The 23,510-nt window shown below is 36.9% G+C and overlaps 1 protein-coding gene across 3 annotated transcripts in view; it reads right to left on the bottom strand.

Moving 5' to 3' along the window:
* The window catches only part of ERC1 (ELKS/RAB6-interacting/CAST family member 1), a 291,590-nt gene that overhangs the window by 183,261 nt on the left and 84,819 nt on the right, over window positions 1-23,510 (bottom strand). For all 3 annotated transcript variants that reach the window (XM_059816571.1, XM_059816572.1, XM_059816573.1), the window contains 3 exons: window positions 21,217-21,384; window positions 2,290-2,427; window positions 797-937 (listed from right to left, as the gene is read on the bottom strand). In XM_059816571.1, coding sequence (XP_059672554.1) covers window positions 797-937; window positions 2,290-2,427; window positions 21,217-21,384 — 447 coding nt within the window. The remainder of the gene's footprint in view (window positions 1-796; window positions 938-2,289; window positions 2,428-21,216; window positions 21,385-23,510) is intronic.

The following is a 23,510-nucleotide window of genomic DNA, read 5'->3' as shown; positions in this document are numbered from 1 at the left end:
TAAAATTGTATTTAAAAACCGTACATGGGTTAGCAAATTTGGCCACAGTTTCTAAAACTGAGAGTGTTCAAAGCTTTTCTGTATACAGCTGCTATGGGGTGAAACTGATTCATGCTACCTATCTCTGAAAGGTATCTCAACTTCTTGTTTTCTGAACCATTTTTGTTTGGGTTTTTTTTCCTGTGAAATGCTGACTTCCATGTAGACAAAATCTTAGCACTTTCTGGGTGCATATTTTTTGTATTGTTTTACTTGGATTGAGTTTTGAAAAAAGATCGTAAGTAGACTTGAATGTAACAATTCCAAGAGAGGAACAGAGAATGTTTATATTTCTCTAATATAGTTAGGTTAATTTGTCTAGCCAACTAGCTCATTATCAACAGCCAAATTAGTTACTAAAAAAGGACTCTTCAGAGTCAAAAGAACTAGCTGTATTGTTTGCATAAAGGAATAAACATTATCTGCATGCTTTTGGCACCCGCAGCTTTGATCAACCTCTGTCCTTTCCTCCCTATATTTTAGACAGGAACAACCATAGCACCAGTAAATGCTATCATTGACCATCAGTCATTCACTACTAATATGATTAACTGCTGCAAATAAGTGGACTGTGTGCTATCCGTGAAAAGGTGGTTCTGAAATATTTATGCTTTGAAAAATTCTCAAACCTTGTATTTTACTAGATAAACTTATTGAAGGACCATTACTAAAAAGGAACCATTTTCTTCATCTAAAATACAACACATACGTATACAACAAACAATTCTAACACAACAGATTCATTCTGCTGGTTAACCTCTTTCTCTGTGAGATCTCCTTGTAAAATGCTGACTTTCTCTTTCAGGTCCTTAATGTCTTTTTTGTAGTTGTCGATCTCTTCCTGTTTTTCTCGTTCATCTCTGTCACGTTGCTCCTTTAGGCGCTCAATGGTCCTTTCCTGACAAAAGAAAGCACTCTGTGAAAAAAATTCCTCTTAGTTCAACTTCTGAGACTTCTTATCACAACAATTCTTACATACTGTAGACAAGGAGTAGGAGTGTAGGATATTGCCATTCTCTTTTCTTCACAGCTGTAAAGCAGATCCTCAAGAAGGAGGAGACTTGAGAAATCTATGGATTCAATGCTAAGAAACACTAGGCTTTCTGTATCTCTGGAAGTTCACAGTACTGTTACAATGCAACACAATTTATCTGGTTCTGATAATCAAAATTAACCAAGACCAGGACACATTACATATTGCTTCCTTACTTATTTAAATCTTATCTTTCCAAAATGCACAGTTAAGTCCCCTTCAAAGAGAAAGGGTGTAGTGCATATGTGACACCAGGATCAATGTGCAGTAAGAAAAGGCAACAAAACAACTTTTCTGCAATTCAGATATCAATGGAGCTTTGGTTATCTTGGAAGCTGAAGGGATGCAAGTGAATTCTCCAACCTCAGGGAAAGCTTTACCGTAACTTCACCTTTATAGAATCTGACAGAATAAAAGAGCTGTAACCCTGGTTCTCCAGGAATCAAGAAAAAATATACAGTAATTCCAAAAAGTTGCCCCACCAAAACAGAATAGACAAGGCTGTTCCCTCAGTCTGCTATCTCCTGAGGACTGGGCAAGCAGAAAAAAACACAGTGAGAACAATAAAGCTGTAAATAAAGTGAGACTGAAATACAGCTACATCAGGATAACTATTCATTTTAATTCAATATTGGGAACTAAAACGCCATTTCATGCAGCAAAACTTTAAAAATAAATTTCTTATCAAAATATCTGAGCAGAGAATATAAAATGAAATAAGGTATTAGCCGGACTTTGAAAAAAAGGAAAAAAGCAGAAGAATCCACAGCTGAAACGTAAGGCATCCCACAAGCGTACCAAAGATGCTCCACGTAAAGAGGTGACAAGGCGAGAACACCAGTTTCTTTCACGCCAAATGACGGTAAGTAGCTAACGAGCAGAGCGATAGCTTGTGCCTCAGCTCTACCCTCCCGCCCTCTCACCGCCCCGACGCCCTCCCCCGGGCTGGAGCCCTCCCCCGGGCCGGTGCTGTGGGAGCGCAGCCCCCGGCGGCTGCTCCGCGTATCCTGCAGTGCCCTCTAGTGAGGGACGCGCCGCGGCTGCAACCGCGCTCTCCTGCTCCCTCCTCAGCCGTCAGAGACAAAAGATGCCACCATGGCATTGCGTTAGAGATGCCTTGTACGCAGAGCGCAGGAAACACACGGAAAAGCCGACTTCCGAGAGGTTATCAGTAGAAGGACCTTGCGAAGGAAGGGCCTTAGGCTTCCCATACTCACTTTTTCTGCCAGTGCTTCTTCCAGCGTGGTCAAGGCAGTGTCGGTATTTGTGGTGTCAGCCTGCAAGGATTTCACTCGATCCTTTAAGCTGCTCATTTGCTTCTCCTTGTCTCGTAACTGCTCTTGAAGATTTTCAATCTTAAAAAGAAGGAGTAAGTTTTAGGAAAATAGCAAGCAAACCCATCCAAAATCATCTTCGGAGTATATTAAACTCTCTAAAATATTCTTAAAGCAAAGAAAGTAGGCAAGGGCCCAGTTCCTATAATCCTACACCAAAACATCATGCAATGCAATCAAACCCATCAAATATTAACAAGGAATCAGCAGCCTTTCCAATAATCAGGAAAGAATTCAGAGCAAGAAAGTCTAAATAATGTTTACAAGATGAACATAAACAAAGGAAGCATATTATTCCTGATATCCAAGGATGTTGGGCACTGTGTGACTGAAGGGCGATCAATGTATTAACACTATGAAAAGAAAAAAGCTGAGAAAAACATTACTGCATATATAAACCAAAAAAGGCACTTGATAATTAAGATGTGAAGAAGTATTATTTTACGTATTTTCTTTCGTACTGCCATATTCTTTACTGTACTGGCGTGTTGCTTTTTCATCTTATATGGTGGTTTGCTATATGGTGGACTAACACAAAGCATCATTCCCTGGGTAGAAAATACATCAGCTTTGCTTTCTGCAGGTGTAGAATTCAACCAGTTTATGAGTTCTGAATGTATCTATTGACAGACTGGGAAGACCCAGTGCTAAACCCATTTTATGCATACACACACATCACAAGAAACAGACACATTAACATTATGATAACCTGTTGAAAACAAATTTATCAGTAAAGGATTAAACTGGGTACAGATTTCTCAGTTGCTGTCTTTTTGTTGTTGTTGCTGACAAGTTCTTCTGCAACAGCAAAAGTACATCATAAACTGGGGAATGACATGTGGCATCCCCATCTCCAAAACGCTTGTAGGAAGATAATGCTTTTAAAGACGTTTGTAAGAAATAAAGTAACAAGACAACTCCAAAGGCTATCCAGCCCAGTATTTAGTAAACTTATTGAAGCATTACTAGCCTTTTCGCTTCACCTGTCAAACAGCAGTTAGCAGCTCCTCGGTTAGTGGAAATACAGCAACTATCCCCAGGTTTTACTCTTCCGCCCTGGAAGAGCTGAGCTGCTGTGATTACAGAGCAAATGGCTATTTAGACACATCCACTACTCCTTTGCTATCTCTATTAAAATTACACCTGGACCATAGTTTTAGAAAATGGTCTAAATCAGTAACGATAAATGTAAAATATTTTGCAGGAGGCTGAACATCTAGTCACAAAAAAAATCACTGATGTGTTACAAGTGGGAGCTAGGAGGAAGAAGGGCTGAATTCAGGGAAACGCTTGCTAATGTTCCTCTGTAGCCCATGGCCACTGAAGGAGTCTCCTGGTATAAGATTCTCCATACTAGTTTTATTTCTCTCATGCAAGCACATGTAAACCTATGATCCACCTTTGTACACAATTGATACATTACTGATAGCAGAAGAACTATGTAAAGTTTTTTGCTGTTTTTAAGGAATGGACTGAAACTGGTTTTCATTTATCTTCATCATTAATTTCTCTTAGGAAAAAAAGTATTAGGCCTCCAAGTTATGCTTAAAATTTAAATCTGAGCACAACACAAAAGACACTACAAAAAAAATTTCAAAGAGCATCAAAAAAGCATAACCAGTGACATCTCATGTGAGTCAGAAATAACTGTAAGAATTGAGAATTCCTTCTTTATACACACACTCGTATCTATTATTTAATGCCTTATTAGCATGTATTTGTAGCCCACGGAGCTTCAGAAAGAACCCCACTGGTTCTGACTGAAAAGTTCTTCTGGTGCCCACACGTGCAGCTACCAAGGAGGGAGCATCCCCGAGAGTAGCTTACGTGGCTGCTTTTGACCTTACGAGCTCTCAGTGTCTAGACAGGCTGGCTGTTTAGACAGTCAACCATGAAAATATACTACAAAGAAGGCTGAGCTATTCTTAAACTCATGTTTACTTCTGGAGGCGAAACACTCTCGCAAAGGCTCCAACTGGCTGAAGAGGGGATAGTGCAGGGTGACTTTCTGCTGTGAGCAAACCATACACAAGAGACAGCTAAATAATTCAGATTCAGCACATATTAAGATGCTTGCCAAGGCAGCACAAGCATTTGCACAAGCACAGCATGCATTTTCATGTTTCAGTAACACTGCTTACTGTGATCAGAGTAAGATGACAGCTGTACGACAGTACTATATATATGACTGCTGCATCTTCCCATTGCAACTGCACCTTCCCGTATACCAAATAAAAAATAATTTAGAAAATGTCACATGTAGAAAGTGTGAACCTGTCTATTTTTTCAGTCTACATGCATACTTGTCAATCTGGAGTAATGAATGATGCTTTTCGCCATCATCCAGGCAACAGCAAGTACACTGAAATGTTCTAAGTCACACTAATAGCTAGGCGCTACCTAAAAAACCCAGTGTACCTACAACTGTGCCTTTTGCAGGGTCAGGTAGCTGATGGTCCCCAACAAGGATGTGCCCTTAAAACTACAGAAAGCTAGAACTGCATCAACTGATATACCCAAATTGAAACCCTTGTATAATAATAGACGCAAAATTTCCTTTATGAAATTGCAATCAACAATAAAATAATTGCCTTTATTACATTTTTCTCACAAACCTGCACTACTGTAACACATAATAGCTAAACTAGAGGTTCTCCAAAATGATATAATCTGAAGAAAAAAAGCAAAGACTAGTCTACACTTTGCCCATGTAGTTAATTAATGAAGAATTTTGCTATTATTTCCTTGCAAGCATTTGAGAATCCTTTTCAAAAAGAATACATAATATATGTCATTTGTTTTACCATCGTTTTTCCTACCCAATCCCCCCAAAAAAAGTAATTCTGAACAAATTCTTAAATAACAGATAGAAATAAAATGGATAACCAAAAGAGGGTCTTTCTTTTCTCCCCAACAAAAGATGAAATAAATTGCAAAGGAATCTCCAAGCCCCCTGGAAAACATAAAGGAACAAGGATTGAACCAGCACTGTTTAGTCTTCAAATATTTGGAAGATGAAAAATTTCCTCTGAAATGTTCTACAAACCTAAGAAATATGTATTACTGTACAAAATCTCTAAAAAGGAAAAATAAAATATATATACTATTACTAGATTATTAACAATCTTTATTCTTGCCATGTATACTTATTTTGCAGGGTAAAGACAGCAATCTCTGGATAAGTTAGCAACACCAAGCTTACTGTAAAGGTACACATACATACACTGCATTCATCTGCTCGGCATACCTATTTCCTCATCAGTAATGATTTACTGAAATCTTTTTTTCCAAAGTTACCAGTTGTCAGGCACTATCGTGTTTCAACCAGGGTGATTTATTCCTAGTTGCGTGGAACTAATTATTTTGCCTTCTGGCTCTGAAGCACAAGAGCAGAGGCAAGAGAAGTTTCCTCTGGCATTCTGTTCCAAAGGCAAGGAAGCATTCTACTTTTTGCAAATATAAATCTCACTGAAAACCCCATGCAAAAGCAAATTAAAAACAGCCCAAGGATTTAAACAAGATGAATCTAGTTTAATGCCCATCAAGGCCACTAGATTCCCAAATTCCTCTAGTTAGAGGTTACTAGTAGATCCTTTGTGTAATGCTTCAACCAAGAAATCCTTCTGTAGAAACATCATCAACCCTAGGGTATGTGTAAACTGAACAGTTGGAAAACAATTTTTGTTGTACCAGTGACTTCTGAATTAGAATAAATAAAGTGGGTTTGGGAACTGGTCATTCAATGTCTTCTCCCCCACCCCACCCTGTTATTGGAAAAGAACCTTTTTCCTCCTTCAAAATATTTGTTTTTAATCAAAGATCAACACTTTGCAACGATAACTTTTTTCCATCACCTGGGTTGTAACAGAATTAACTGCATTTATGTTTCATTTCCCACTTCCAATTTTCTTCTTGCTATTCTGTTTGACTTGTAAAAGTAATAAAGTGGTGAAAGGAAAAAAAAATCAAAGTGGTTAAAACCCTTTAACTTAGTTCATTCTGAGACAATATGAAAAAAGTGAAACATCCTCTTAGAAATATGAAGATCCAATAAAATATTTTAAAAATGAAAAATGTTTATTTTAAATTCAAAATGTTTTTTAACTAGAGAAAGTTCATTGCATATTCCACTGTTTCTGTGTATCTCCAGTATGTAGTAACTAGCTATATTACTTACCTGCAGACAAATCTTTCACTGCACTTTTTTCTGTAAACAGGTGATAATGGCTTTGCTTATACTCTGCACTTGACTTCCCCAGTGCAGCTCCACAAAGAGATTGTTTTGCTTGGTAACACGACATCTTCATCATAATATACACTGAATATATAGAAGACAATCACTTTAACACTCGATAATATTCCTTGATTGTATTTTGAGAGCAGATGTACAAAGTAGTATCTCAAGGTACTGCTAAACCTCCCACTTTTTCAATCCTAAGTTTCATCCAGTGGAAGCAGTACTGTAAAAAGGATCTAAAATAATCAGGTGGGTTGAGAGGTTTTCTGTTCTATTCCTATGGCATAGCCATCCAAATAAACAAAAGCTTCACATAAGCTGTGAGCTTTCCAAACAGTTCTTCCCTGGTTTTGTAAAGGCACTATCGGTCACCTCAGCACCAGGGTCAGTGATTACAAGGAGATGATGGATTCTCACCAATCACAGGCAGAGGTGATTCTGTCTGTGTCAGGAATATTAACATGAAGACAAAAAAAGTTATTGTGGAAGAGAAAGTGGACAAGTAAGCAGGTATGTGATGATAGAACAGCTACAATTCTGTCTCGTTGGGAGACGTGCCACTCCCTTCAATGTAAGAATACTAATATGATAAAAATTTGATAGCCTGCAGTCATACTTAATTTTGCTAGAATCCCACAGTATTTGAGAAGCTGCGAAAGGTGAGCTTGCATCAAAATCATGAGAACATAACAGTTCCAATAGACATGATCACATTGTTGTATCCGACACAATAAAAAAATTGTTGCTTCAGGAGAAGGGGTAAGACGTTTACACTAGAAAATTGATGGGTCTAAATTCAAGAAATTTTGTTCCTAAAATGTATTAATGAGAGGTCACCTTAAATACTAAGAGACTGTTCAAAAAAGCTTTTTGATTTGTAAATATTACTGTGTTTCTGAAAGTCATTTTTTGGAGATCATAAAGAAAGCCTATAAGCAGATACTATCGGTCAGTTTTGTAAGATTAAGCTCCAGTTTTATAAATGTCACACTGAAAACCTCATCGTTATAACTTTCTATTGCAGATCTTGCAAAAGTACCACTACAACAGTCTTGCATGAATTGCAAAAATCCACATTTAGTTTAGCGTAAAAAATTACTTGGGCGTGGTGGGGGGAAGTATGGAAGCAAAATTTGATCTTTTGTATGTGCGTTGGCTCCATTTGAATCTCCAGTATAAGGTGTTGCTTTTAAACTCCCCAGTGAAATAACGTCTGTCACACGAGAAAGTATCATTCATATTACTGTATTCAATCAATTAGACTGAAAGTAATGTTCTTGCTATTAATTTTACAGGTTAAATTCCCAAGACTAGCAACAATGTGCTGAAGCTGAATGAATGCTGAAGCTTCAGGCATACCATGTCTTGTTGCAAGGGTGAGATTTTTAAGTTGTTTTGAAGTTCAGGATAGATCAAAACAACTTCCCTTTTTTCAGTAACATGTTTGGCAAACAAGTCAGAGCTGTTCCTTCCAAAGTTCAGCTGCATTCAGTATGCTCTTTTTACTTTATGATCCAATATATTGATATAAATAGGTTAAACTGTTGTCGTTATATTCAGAGATTCCTGTTCTTGAATCATCATACTAAAGCTCATCTTCAAGTAGTTTGCATATCAGTTAATTTTGTAAAGTTTGTTAGGCATAAAGTAAATTAAAGACAATACAAAATGCGAGATACCACTGGTGGTCTCTCTCTCTGTTCTTAAAGAACTTTAAATTCTGGAGTCCCAGTTAACACTTCAGTGTAGAGATGGTGAACTGTTCAGTTAAGAGGTAAACATTTGTTCAGTTTACATTAATTTTGCTACCCAGTGAAGACAGGATTAATTTTTGTTTTACCTTCCAAGAAAGTTTTCTTCTTTTTACTGCTGCTGTACTTCAATGCTTATCTGGAACATTACTGTCTTTGCAACACCATGCTGGAATATCATTGTGCGCTTTGGAAATGCCTTGATGTTGCTGAACCTAACATAGTGGGATTCTGTAATACCTTGAACTGATATGGAGAATCTTATACCAGGAGACTCCTTCAGTGGCCATGGGCTACAGAGGAATATACAGTTGGCTTAAGAAAGAGACCCAGGCTAGAGGGGGTGGGGAGAGCATGGAGAAGGACAGGACAAAAAGAGAATTTGAGATGGGGAAACTCCAGCATAGTGGTGCATCTTACACAGTCTTACTTACCTACTGCTACTAAGGTCCAGTTAAAATTCTGAATAGCTCCCATTTAAAAAAAAAAAAAAAAAAAAAGTTGCTTGCTTTTTCATAAGATAAAATCTTTTTGTCATTTTTACTCTCATGATCTCCAACCTGCAAAAAGTCCTTTGAAATTAGCATGAAGTTCTATGGTGTTTAGTTTTACAAGTGAAGCATTTTGTTGCTAAGCAGCTTAGAAAGCACAAAGAATTTATTTTTGTGATTTCTACCTGAAATAAAACCTTAATTATCAAATAAATGTATGGGCCACAAACAGGCACATTGCTACTGCTTCAAAAGGAAGAAACGTGCACACAGCAAAAACCTAACTTCGCATGCGCACTTATGCAATAAGGTTGACTTGAGAAAAGAATGGTATGCAGGAAGAAGTGCTGCTACAACAAAAATTGACTTAACTTGTACAGACAGTTAATTACTTTGTACCTTTGGTGAAGGAGCAACAAATAATTGACACTGATCCAAAAGACTAGTCTCTTTCCAGTGCTTTTTCATACAAAGGTGCTTTGCAAGTAGATTTATATCAGCCAGAAAAATAGTTCAGCTATGTTTACGTAAATAATCTCTAAGGCCATTTCCATCCCTTTGTTTCCTTTTGTCCTCATTTTCTTTGCATACCTAATCATTGTCTGGTAGCACCAGTTTGCTGACAGATCACTGCAAAGCAGAACTAACAAGAACAGTCACCATAAACTGAATTATAGTATCTTCCAAATACTAAAGCATTTTTTCTGTACTATTGTATTCCCTATAACAAACAGTATTTAAAGCAGATGTTTTAAATCATATTCTCAGAATATTACTATCATGTTTACAGTCCTGCTGTCCTGCTAGTAAATAGCTTGAATTTCCTTCAAACCTTTTAACACAATCCTACCTGAAGTTCTGAAAACTGATACTGAGAGGGATTTTCCTTACAAGCTTCTAAGGAGACTCCAGCATAATTCAAGTTAGGGGGAAAAAAAAAAGTATCAAGACTGATTTTTGAGTTGGAAAATGACCTGAAATTCACATTTTCAGGTGAGCCAATGTATATGTCTCAGTTCCAAAGCATTTGCCTAGAAAAAATTATACATTAGCAATGACTCACATCCTTAGACAGCTGTACAACAGTTAAATTTAGTTAAGAAATTGCTTCACTCTGAGGAGGTTCAATAATATCAATAGCCTAACCTAGTCAAAAGCAGAGTCTTTGAATTGTAAAATCCTATCATCGACACTGGCCGATACAAGAGAGGGTTCTGAAGTGAGGGGTGCAGGGAGAGGCACTCTTTCCAACATGCTGATATTGGTTATGTCTCAAAGCATACAGGTTTTAATATGAATGGACAATACTTCATGTAAAATGCAAATTAAATAACAAAAGTATAAAAGCTGTTCATAAGAAATTTGTTTCGGCAATATGTGAGCCAGTTGGTTAAGTACATATGGTTAATTACATAATCCATAAAAAAATCTCTATTGGTAGTTTATCTTAAAGCTTCACTGGGTCATCCCTTGTTTCTGCTGGTATTCATCAGCTAAAAGAATGTATCCATTATACACCAACAACAACATTTCAACCTGGGTTGTTTGTTAAGATCATTTGTTCGTTCCAACTTGAGTGCAATACTTTCATTCACTCAGGTAATTCAAAACAGAACACTGCTATCATAAATAGCAAACCAAATTCATTTAGACTCTGCTTTTCCTCTTCAATGAAACACAAAGTTTATATATTACTCATTTATTTCATATATGTTAAAATGTCACTTACACTGAGAACCATAATTGAAATAATCTGGTAATTTATTTCACAATCTAATTATGGGTAACATCCATTTTGTTGAAATCCTGGCCTAATCATGCAGAATAACATCATGTTAATTCTCCTTTCAGCTGTGTCCTGACATTAAAAAGCAATCTCTGTGACTATGCTTTCTAAAGTTTTACTCCTAAACCTACCAAATACAAATGGATTAAAAACCCTAAGTATTTTGGGGACATTTGCTCATTCCTATTCTAAGTACCGGAAAAGACTTTGACAATAAATGTGCACAGATTTGATATAGGAAAGTTCATTACAGAAAAAATACAAATACTGTAATTCGAAGTATTTTTGTATTGATGGTTCTCAAATGTTCAAAATAAGGAAAACCAAAACTACTTCATTGTGGAAGGCTGATAAAACAAGGAAAAGAATTGGAACCAGTAAATCTAACTTAGGTCTGATATTCTGTTTTGGAAGAAGCAGAATAAAAGTAAGAAGTTGTGACATTGCTTTTAGAATAGCTCAAGCTTCACAAGGTTATATAACATTTAAAAAGTGTCAAGTGAAAAAACTTACTATATTATGAATTAAACTTCTTTACTTGGATAAACCAAGTACAGTGTTTCACGGATTATTATTGTGAAAAGCACTCTTCATTCTATGGCAACTTGATCTCATATACTCAGGAATACTTATGCTATTTTCCTGACTTGCTTTAGATTTTGATTTTGGTTCTACACAGAGTAAGGATACCATAACTACTGACAAATCCCTGCTCAGACACATACATAGTACAGTGCTACATATCACGCTCTCATTACAGAAAAAAGGGTGACGAGAAAAGACACGAAGAAAGGAAAGGCTTAACTCATCACAGCACTGCGATACTCAAGAATGGAAATCAGGGAGCAGAAACAACCAAACATTGAGGCAGACCAATGGATAAGATGGGAACACGGGATTTAATGTTGACTATAAAGGAAATCCTCGCAGCAAACTAAACTCTGTTTAGGTTATCATTTAGGATCACTCAAGCAGAAGGCTGTACAATTTGAACAAAGATTTTAAATGAGATTTGGATTCAGACACTGAATTACTTACTTTGTCCAAATCACTGATTTATTAAAATTATCAAAGAAATACTGCAATGTGAAACTGCCCTAAACCAGATGGGAGAGCTCTGGAAAGGGGTTATGCTTCTAATCCCAGTGTAAAACATGCCCAGTCAACTGTGATTGTCCCAGTTCATTCTCCTAGAAAGGATAAAGAGTGATGAATAGGAAGGGATTAGGAAGTCATAGTGTAAATAATAAACACAAGAGTGAGAGTGTGTATGTGTGTATTCTTTAGTATTTAGCTATCACTCCTCTTACAGAATTACTTCAGAACACACAGTGATAAGTGACAAAATATCAAACTCTCAAATAAAATTCTTTCATGGCCTGTGCTCAAAAAAAATAAAAAAGAATTTAAGAACCCAGTATGTTAAATTAATACCATCATTTGATTATATTCTTTCCCATTTTATACCACAGACTGCTTTAGGCAAATCAACACTCCAATCTCTACTGAAAATAAAGGCTGGAAGGCACAGAAGTCCTGTGTTTAAAACCATCCTCCATCCATCTTAGCCAGAAGGTATGTAAGCCCTCCATCATGCAGAGGAGCATCCTAATTATCAAATGCATGCTATTCTGGGACAAGGTGATCTTAGTTTCTCCTGGTGACACTACTCCATACCGACCAGTTTTCTTATCACAGTTTTCTGAAATCACAGGCTTGAAAGCTATTCATATACTTGTGCCTTATGACAGTCCTAATGACTGTATAAATACTGTGCAGAGACCCACCATAGAAGACTGTCTAGCCTAGTGGATTCAAAATTCCCTCTTGAATCCAGGGAATTATTTATTTAAACTGAAAAATTACTCCTTCCTTGTTCTAGTGAAGATCCCTAAGTTGGCTAACACAATCACTAATGTCTGTTCCAGACACAGCTCAGACAATCCCCCCAGGGGCAGAAAACACCTGGACACCTGGTGACCGAAGCGCTGGAAATCGTGAAGTCTTGCAACCCAGCGAGCAAAGAAAAGCCATGTGAGGAAGACTGATGTAAGCAACCTCAAAAATGGCATACGCCCTTGCTTTTCCTGCCTCTTCAATCACAGGGAACTTTGTATTTGTCTAGTATGACAGTGAATATACCAACAAAGCTTATTAGCTTTATCTTGCCAGAAAAACTACACATTTAATTTATCATGAAGCCAAGAGGCCCCGTAATTGGCTGTTTTCCCAGATCCCTTCAAGAAACCAGAATTTGTCAGTCCCACTACCTATGAGTAATGTTCCGTCTTGCCAATCAAGAGGTTATCTCAAGGCACAAGAAGAACGTAATATTAAGATGACTGCTCCTCTTTGAGGGATACTAAAAAAAAGATTCCTTCCATATATAACAGATTTGCTGAATTGTGGTTTCAGTTTTTTAGAATGCTGGAGCACAGATAACACCAGAAACTCCAATGGAGTTTTCTTGTAACTTTGCTATTGCTATCAATCTTATGTGACACTATTACAGCAATGTGTATCAGTTTAAAACCCTGCATTAGCCAGCTGCAATAGCTGAACTACAGAACTAACATCATTAACCTCACAGTCCTGTTTTCCTTCTTTGTTTGAAACTACTTATCTAAAAGGAGGAGTAGATACTTGTTACTTCAGAAAAAAAACCCAAGTACTTTAGTTACTAAAGGCAACAAGTAAGATTCTTTAATAACATCAGTATAAAGTGAGAGAATGTTCCTTATATTACTAGATCTCAAAATAAGATAATGGCTTGCTATCTTTCACACACATCAGAACATTTGATTTTTTAGAAGAATATTACCATATATCTGGGAATATAGGTACATATGCTACATATGATCCAGGTGTTATTATTTTTATTGTGGTAACACAAAATGCTCCAAGCAAAAGAGGGTGTTATATAAAAATGAATCAGCATATTTTCCATTTACAAATTCCAGTTTATAATATAGCCACGCATGAAAATTTACTTAGAATCTAGTAGGTTTCTCTAACATAGCTGCTGCATTGGTAGTCATAACTGTGCACTAAAAATTACCGTAATAGCATAAAATTTGTTTTGTGTAAAATTGATTTTTCAAATTCAACTTATGCTTCCTCCACTAGTTTAGATGTCCCACATAATTTACTAAACAATCTTCAAGTGCATGTTAGGCACCTATGAGTAAATTCACTCACAGATTTCACTGCTCTGAAGTTTGTAAAACTGATTCTTATGCAACCCTATTCAAGAGCTGTCTGGACATGGTCCTAGGCAACCAGCTCTGTGCAGCTCTGCTTGAGCAGGGTGGTTGGACAAGATGACCTCCAGAGGTCTCTTCCAACCATTCTATGATTCTGTGAAAACAATTTGCCATAAAACTATAAATGCACTGAACAAAGACCCTTGGGAATAGAAAGTCTCATGCTTCCTCTGTTGATGTTCAATGCAAAAACATCTCGCATGTTTCAGCAGAAGTTTGTGCTTAGGACAACAGTACTAAGTCTCCCACTTCTGGTTTAATGACATAAAGCACTTCTAACTCTTCTCTATAGTGGAAGAATGCCCAGGAGGTGATTAATTGTTTTCAATAACTAAGTCTGAAGTATCCAACAGACAAAAGGGAATTTCACCAATTAATACAAGTGATCATGTACTGTTTATTATAACTTAAACAAGATACCTGTTACTATAGGCTATGAACTCACTGGTGAGGGCCGTAACAGCACCCAACTTAAAGCAGTGAAATGCATGTTCTTTTGAAAACCAAAAGCCCTTACATTGAGAATGCTGGAGTGCACTTCAAGCTACAAGGCATTCACCATGACTGATCCGGATGTTAGGCAAGATGATCAAAAGTATATTCCCTGGGTCAGTCCCTGGAGAATACACTGTCACCTCTACCAGCACCTGTAACCTATGGACTATCTGCCATTGAAAATACTGTCTGAAGCTAAGCTTGTGGACCTTTTAGGACCCGTATTCCAAATCAGAAAAATGTACGTTATTATTGGCTCAGAAAGAATCAAAAATCTTACAAGCTAAAGCCTCTCCTGACAGGGATGTGATCTTGCTGACACTGAACCTAAAGTTGCTATAAGAGCTGTACGGTAATCAGTCACCTTTAAAACTAAACTAGCAAAGAGCTGAAAAGTGGTATGAAGAAACTGACATATTCCCCTGCCTCAATAATGTCTTATTAGCCATACATTCATAAAAGAAAAAAAAAAAAAGATACACCATGCCATCTGAACTGGGCTGCAGTTGCTCTAAAAAGTCTCAATGGATTCTCAGAGAAGTGGGAAGTCAAATGGAAGGGTAAGGATCCTATTTTCAAAGTGGTCATGGCTCACTGCAAAATGAAAATAAATTCTGTGTTGTGTCCTCATTTCCCATGTGGAAATTAAAAAAACCTAACCTCCTTCCTGAATGGCAGAAATGAAAAAAATCTCACAGGATAATTATGCTGAATTTGAACTCACATAATGAAGCCTCTCCAGTCTTCTTTGGCACTTTCATTGCTACCACAAGATTTTACCTAGTGGTATTTTGATAGAGATGAAGGATTAAAAGCTTGTCTATTTTTTCCTACTATTACTATAACTGAAAATAATACCTCCATCAAAAAATCCGATCCCACAAGGTAAAGCAATTCTGAGAGGATGTTCCTGAAAAGAGAAGGGACCCTAGCATCTTGGAGACACAGGGTAACAAATTGCACAGAAAAGCTTCTGGAAATTTCTAAAAGCCATAAACTTCAACTTTGTTATGTTCATTGGTAGTCAGCAAGCCTATAACAGAAAGGCTTCAATGAAAGAAAAAGCAGCAGCAGCAGCCTGATATCCCTTCAGGGACACAGATGTACAAATCCCTCATGACCCTCTAGGACACATCTTTGAGTTCACATCTGTCAGTTTTAATAAAGAAGCTGGCACAAGCCTACGGAGACTTTAGGTCTTTTTTGTGGTGTTTGAAATCTCTGAACTGGGTTTGGAACCAGTTCAGTGGCATGCCTTGAGACCTGGAGTAAAAGGAGCAGAAGTATGGCTTTTTCTGAGAGAGAGAGATATTTACAGAAATACTCTTGCACTTGCACTGCTTGTTAAGCCACAGAGTTCCTGAAGACAAGTAGCTATTTCATCAATCCTAGCTTAGCAGAAAGCCCAGCATATCTTCCTTCTACCTCCCTGCAGAAGCTGGGCTGATGAGCAGACCAATATGATCCTGGAGCACTGTACGGTGCTCCTCCTTAAATGTTGATGATTCAAGCACATAAAAACCAGAGAACAAGCTTCACCACAGGTATATTACAGAGGCAAAAACTTATCCAGTCTTAAATAAGAGGGCCTATGCTCACCCACTTTGTAAACGTACATGCAGACCAGCTTTGTTGGGACAGTCTTACTTTGTTCTTTTCCGCATGGTTTGCACAAACAGAGACTCAGACACATGCTGCAAGTTTGAACAGGCCCCCACCTGGTGTTAATACTATAGGATTTTTAAACACTAAATGTCATGGTGGAGAGTCTCAAAGGGATGTCTAAAAGTCCATCCTGCATTTTATTAATTCTTAGAAAACCAAGTATTCATTCATCTGGTAGGCAAGTTCAAGGCCATGCCAGGGAAGATGAAACTACCATAAACTGAATTAAATGTTTGAATATGCAGTTCCTTCTCTGCTCTCTCCAACTCTAGGGTTGGAGCAGAAGAGCTGCCTGAGGAGGTAAATCTACTTCACAGATGAGGGAATGGAAAGAAAATAAGCTTTAAAGTACAAACATTGAACTTCAAAAGTTATGAATATGAAACCAACACTGCTGTTGTAGTAACTATGATCACCACTGATTTTAAACAACTGAGTTATAAATTCCATTTGCAGTCCCTCTCTCCTGCCACACAGTAGTTCTTATCATTAAGCATAAGATACTTATTTTGATTTCTCAGCTTTTTGAAAAGCAGAAGGCATTTATTTTCTCTGGAGAAAAGCAATGCTTCTTATAGAAAAAAGCAGGAAAATTGCATTTGGACTCTTCCCAAATACTAAACAAGTAACATCAGCACAGCCACCAAAGAAAAAAAAAAAAAGAAGAAAAAAAATCTGTGTCCTTCCTTTACTTTATCACAGGTCAATTATCACATAGTGCATGGGAGCTGCCAAAAAACACTGCTATGTTCAGACACTAAAACTTGCATTTTATTTGCCTGCAGCTGCATTGTACAATGAAGGGAGTGTTAACCCCCACTCCCCAAGACAAAACATGACCTCCCCCCAAAGCAAGAGGTGATTGATTCACTGTTTTGTGTTTTTTTTTTTCTTTCAGAGTAACTGTTACTTATCTTTTGTCCCAAATGCTAGTTCTCTAAAACGCTTTGACTGCAAAGTATTGATTTTTTTCTTTTTTATTCCTTTTCATCCTGGTCTACCAGCACAGATAGACAGATGTGGCAAAGAGAATAATGAAGCACAATGTAATGTTTTTCAGGTTCAGATTTCAAATTTGCCCAGCATGGTTCCTATTTTATTTTCTGACATTACCCCCTTGACTGGAGTTCTAACAACTTAAAATGAGATTTTATGCAAGATTTACTTTCAATGAAATGAGGAAAAAAAAACCCCTGAAGCTCTATAAAACTAAGTTTTTGCATCAAATTTTCAGATATAAAGCTAAAACTCATTTATGTAGTCTCCAAATTTCTAGCATTTGCCCTATTTCTATTGTCTCAAATAAAGGTGCTACCAAGCAGCATCACTGCAGGAGCTTAGAACTGGAAAGATTCCATAATTTAAAATGTGAAGCATGTGGTTTCCTCAGCAACCTGGAACACGTATTTTGGTGCCTACAGGGTAACAGTTGTGATGCCAATTGGCATGTTAATTTTTCAGATCTTTGTTGCTCATAATCTTCTTCTGTGTCTTTTATTTGATCTCTAATCGGCCAGTAAATTTTCATTACTTTCTTCATCTGGATTTTGGAATGACCGTAAAGTATGCTTTCTAGTTCACCACCTTTCATCAATACAACAAGATATTAATAGTTCATAAAAAACTATGCAGTGGCCTGTATCAATGAATCCAAAGAGAGACTCAATAGTAAAGGGTGCATTTTAAATCATTTTTGTTTCGACAACAGAAATTGCAGAAATTCAGTGTAGCACAGTTTTGGGCACCACACCAAACAATTTCTTGCCAGTGTCATCAGAATAGGTGATTACACATTCAAAACAGTCACAGAAAAAACAAAATAAAAAATTTTGACCAGAAGTCCAAATGCCCAGCGTAGCCAAATATCATATTACTAATGGAGGCGATCTCTCTGAATTTCAAAAGAAAGTGAACAACTTTTCCTAAATGGGTAAGTTATGCAAGTTAATTTTTCAATAAATTCTTTTCTGTTCAACATCTTTATGATTTTAGCTTTTGTTACAAATTTTCTTTTTACCTAGTATTAAAAAAATATTACTGTTCAAAATTTAGTTCAGTAGAGTACCCACTTCAAAAATATCCTCAAATCTGAGTATACGCTGAGGGAAGAGTACTTAGTAAAAACTGATTGAATAGTATCTACTAATCTAATTCTTAATTTGGTTAAATTAATTCAACACGCCAACACCTGTACCCCATACCTGCTCATAACTGCAAGCAGCTGTTATATGCTGCTGCTGCTCCCAAATATCCATAGAAAAATATCTAACACTACACAAAGAAAAGCTTTTTTTGTACTACGTCTTTCATAGTCTTTCACTGTATTCAATTAAAATGCTTAAGTACCACTTAAACCATGTTGATAAACTTAAAACAAGCATTTAATATCAGATAACTAAGCTAGTAAAAAAAAAAACCCAAGCATTTAATATCAGATAACTAAGCCAGTAAAAAAACCAAACCAAACCTGATATCTATGACCTCTGAAGATACTTTAAATTGTACCATCCACATCTTCAATTAGAATATACAGATTATAACCTGATCTGTCTGAACACACTGGTTTATAATCAGACGGAGGAATAAAAAGACTATTGTGCATGGAGGCAAAAGTTTAAAGGCTGCACATTTTTTTTTTAAAAGAAAATAAAATCCTGAACTGTCCTGGAAGGTCTGAAAGACAGCATTTGGATAAACCAGAAAACAGGCTGTGCATTTTAATAACAAGGTGCACACTTGAAATGTGAAAAAAAAGGTAAATCAGAGTTTACAAGCTTTAAGAGAAAAACATTTACATGAGAGGAGCTACAAGCTTTTAAAGTTCCAGGCAGAGGGCAGAAATAGCGATCTGCACAGTCAATAAAGTACAGGCATATATATCAGATAAAAATGAGACTTCATAATTTTCTCTAGCACCTGAAACAGATTTTGTGCAAGTTCTCATGACTTCCACAGTATATAGAGAAAATCAGACCTGTCCTTCCTTAGGTATTTTCTCAAGCTCTGCTTTTCTGCAGAAAAATGCTGAAGAGAACAAGAAAATACAAAGCCCAGTCTATAGAAAATCCCAAATCTAGTCTTATATTCCAGGTCTGTAGAACCAATTAAAAAAAAAAAAAAATCAGCTAAAGAGATCAATCCTAATACTTTAAAGGACTGAATTTGTACTCATTTATTCTAGGCCATACAAAAAATAAAAAGAAATTCCATGTTGCACCACAAACCTCAGATAAAAGTATTGTCAGCTGGATTCTCCCTAAAAATATTCTATGTATGTTTGCTACTTACAGAAACTGAAAAAATCATCTTTGGATTTAAAAACTTCACAATTTAACTGTTCACATTAAAGGAAATGGTTCCAACAACTTGAAGGCTGAAGCAAATTCATATCTCTGCATGTGATTTTAGTTAGCAGCAGGAAAGAGATATTTTTCTATAGATGGGTTATATGTTTCTTTGTTTAAGAAGCTCAGATACACGTTTACAAAACAACTCAAATTGCTGTTTATTATGGTAGTGTTATCCTCCGTTGAGCTATCTAGAACAAGACCGCAAAATCTTTAAGTCTAAAAGCTTGGGCCCTTACTTTCCCGTGTGAAGAGATCAGGTACTTTTACTTCAAAGCAGCAGCAAACGAACCTCAAAAAATAGGCTCACCACATGAAGAGACAAGATGAAACTGTCTTAATATGGATTACAGCGGTCTCAAGAAAACAACTATAAAAAAAAAATATGAGTAAAAAGAGACCCTTTAGCATTGCCTATAAATGAAACAATGAAAGATCATCCTAAAGAGTTAAGCAGAGCAATTAAGAAAACGTGAAAAAAGTGTCAGAGTAAATGGAAGTAAAACAACCTCAGTAACATTTAACGTTTACGCAAATGTCAGATTCCCCACTTCTTGGTTAAACATTCAGCTGGGATCTCAATCAATGTTTGGAGTGCGCATGACCAATTTTGAAAACAAAGAGAAAGCACAGCACAAAAATTAGAAATCTGTAAGTGTTTCTAAAAAGATGAACAGTCAAAAAATGAGACTATGAAGACTGGGAATTAGGGCTTTGTTGTAGAATTATTAATGACTTACTTATGGCTAAACTCCATGCCTGAACTTCCATTCCTGCATGAAGTTTGCTGTAACAGAACTGAACATGACCTAAACCCTCATGATTCATAGCTATATGCTAGAAGAAAAGGCATTGGCCAGGTGTCAGAAATTAATCAATATTCTGAACTATTAAAATTATAGGAATTCCATAGAATTGATTAAAGGCCTAGAAAAAACCCACATTCACAGCCTAATACATTGGAGACGAGCTCCAAGAGCAGCTTCTCTAAAAATACAGAAGAAAAATTATTCTGTAAATTAAAATTTCTTGTAATACATGCATTTCTCTCTTTTTACCATGTGAGCAGCCATTTGGGAAACACTGTATGCAATTTGCAAACAATCATCCATGATGATATTCGTTGCCCTAGGACTCAATGCCCTTTGGGAAACCTCTCTCATTTCCCTTCTTCTTATCCAGACCTCCCCCATTTCACTGACAAGGTCTAAACTTTCTTATCCAGAAAGATATGCAGGATAGTCTGAACCCTGATTATCCTGTTCTAGTATTTCCCAAGAAATATTAAGTATGATAACACAGCATTTCTAATGAAAGTTATACAAAGTTCTTCCTGAACTTTTCTCAGCAAGTTATAGAGGAATCATCCAAATTGCGTCTGCTGATACAATCCCTCATTCATTTAGTCACATACTGAAGTCATAGTCACGCAGTGCTCTGTGCTTCAAATCAGCGTGGCTTTGTTAAGGTGGTGGGTGTGAAAGGGTTGATTTTTCAGATGATGTGCTCTCCTACAAATACTTCAGTCATTGTTAATAATGAAGTGGAAGCAGAAGCAGCACATGCAACCACTGAAAGGCAACCACCTCTACTTTGAATTCTATTTTTTTTCTTCAAAACTTCAAACTGAAATTCATCATTCACCATTTTCCCATCACATGAATGGACTCTATCATTAATGTCCAAAATGTAAATTCTAGTTCAGACTTTTTGACAGACTTAGAAATAGAGATGCATCAGAGATGCGTATCTGACTTAGACCTCTACAATCTTACCTTTTTCTGAAGAACGTTAACTTTGCGTTCCTTCACCTCTAACATGTCCTTGAGGTCATGGATCTCTCCTGCTTGAGTCCCCTTCTCCTCCGCCATCTCCTGAATCTGCTTTGTCTTCTTATTTAGCATAGTCTCCTTCTCTTCCAGACGTAATCGTAACGCATCCACCTAAATGCAGAAACAGGGTTTGTTTAGCACTGAAGGAGAGAAATTTTAGAAAAGTTAAACTACAGTTCCACAAGGGAGTGAGTGCTGTCAAATTACAAATAGATTCAGAAAACTAATGTCCCTTACTTTAAGACTTCAACATACATAAGCTTGTGATAAAACTTTTATCACAAGTGGTAGGAGACTAAACAGTAAAAATAATCAAACGTTTTATTCCCAAATTATATGAGACCAATGCTCCTTTTTGGAAAATCTTAAATCACACTTCTGACATAACTCAGTCTTGTAAGATACAAGTCTAGAAATCAACACAATGTGTTGTTGAGAAGTTCTCTCATATGTAGGCAAACTGACCCCTTTATCTGAAACATTACTAACATTCAGCGATTTAAATATTGACTCTTAGTACCAAACAGTCACTTTATATTCATCAGAGTATTAGCTGATCCTGGAGGTAATGAAAGCAGAGGTCTGCGGCCACTGCAGATAAAAACATGGAAAGACAGTTACCTTAGGATGGCTAAGAATATTTTGGCTTAAATAGCAACATAATAGTTTAAATGTAACATGCATTTTCCGCAGGATGCATTTTCATATTAAAGATAAAATGGAACAAATGACACAGTACAGGATATTGTGGGTGCAATTTGGACACAAATATACTTAGAGCTCCCATGGCCTCAATAAATTTAGAAACACATTCTTGGAATTCTATGGTATCCTCGAACTTCAAAACTGCACGTTGAAAAGCTTTTGCTTTTCCTTCTGCATTTTTCTTACACAAATGAAACACAGAGCTCACAAGATAAAAGGAATCAGAGCTATCTGAATATAAATTTGATGAGAAGAATAAGGTCACCACAGAGCACAGATTAATCTCAAAGACCATTGTGGACTACGAAATCCAACACCACCAACCTGCTCAAGATACCAAAAGAAACCCACTGACCCCTATCCATTCAGACAGAGTTCAAATCTGCCAGGTTGGCTGCTAATCTTATTTGACAGTATCAGATTTGGTTCCTGGCAGTTGAATCCATTACAGGACATCAGTCATACGGAGTAAACAGGGTGATCGATGAATTTCTTAGTCCTACACAGCATAGGCATGAAGTGAAAAAATGACTTGGAGAACTCCAGCTAGGGAAATAATTTAGGTAGTCACTATGCTTACGGTATTATGAGCATCATTTAGTTTTAATGTATTACTCTAATTCCACTTTATTTTTATTTGCTAATGGAAAAGTTGCCTCTAAGGCTCTACATTTACAGTATGTTACACTCACAAAATCCTTTGCTGTTTTGTCTGATTCCTTTTACACAGAGCAATAAGCACTTGCCAGTGGAGAAAAGAACTGCCCTGCTCTTCCCATCAGCACTGCAATCCCGCTGCCACCTCTATGTCTGGAGCCTTCTCACTTACACATACGTTATTAAAATCACATTCCTGACCTCTCACCCAGCATGGAGTATATTCTGCAGTGATATTAGAGTACCAGGTACTACCCAAATATGATTTATAGGATTGCTAGTGTTTGTAATGAAAAGTTTAGCAGGTAGTTCAGGCTTTGTCGTCTTTGTAAAAACACGCAGTTTTGTAGATCGATTAGGTATGTTCTTCTCCAGATAGCTCTAATATTAAAGCTAGGAGTCACTTTCATTCATTCTTGAAGAGAAACTGAAAATGTCCCTCACAAGCAAATTCACATACTCTCAGCAGTTGTGTTGCAAAATATTTGAGACAGTCCAGATGCCTACAGCAGAGTATTAAGTGAAAAGAGAACATCTGCAAACAGAAATTTATCCACAGAATGCTTTCCATTTTCTGATTGATTATTCTCTTTGAACTCTATATTAGCTTACGGTTTGGGGTAAATTGCATTCCTGGTTTTATTTGTGTGAGGTCCCTGCCTAGGAAACCACAGAAAACACTTTCAAGAATATTTTCAAAGGCTGGCAGGACACACAATCATCACCTTAGCACTATTCCTGGCAGAACGCTGCACTTGTTTATTCATGTCAGCTCAGTTTATGTATGGCATCCTCCCACAGTGACAAGAATTGAGGTCTGTGGGAGTCAGGTGATGCCAACTTCAACAAAGTCAGCTTAAGATTTTCTCTGCACA

The sequence above is a fragment of the Gavia stellata genome, chromosome 4 (assembly GCF_030936135.1).
Source record: "Gavia stellata isolate bGavSte3 chromosome 4, bGavSte3.hap2, whole genome shotgun sequence".
NCBI classification, from domain to species: Eukaryota; Metazoa; Chordata; class Aves; order Gaviiformes; family Gaviidae; genus Gavia; species Gavia stellata.
This window is presented reverse-complemented; position numbering and strand designations above follow the sequence as displayed.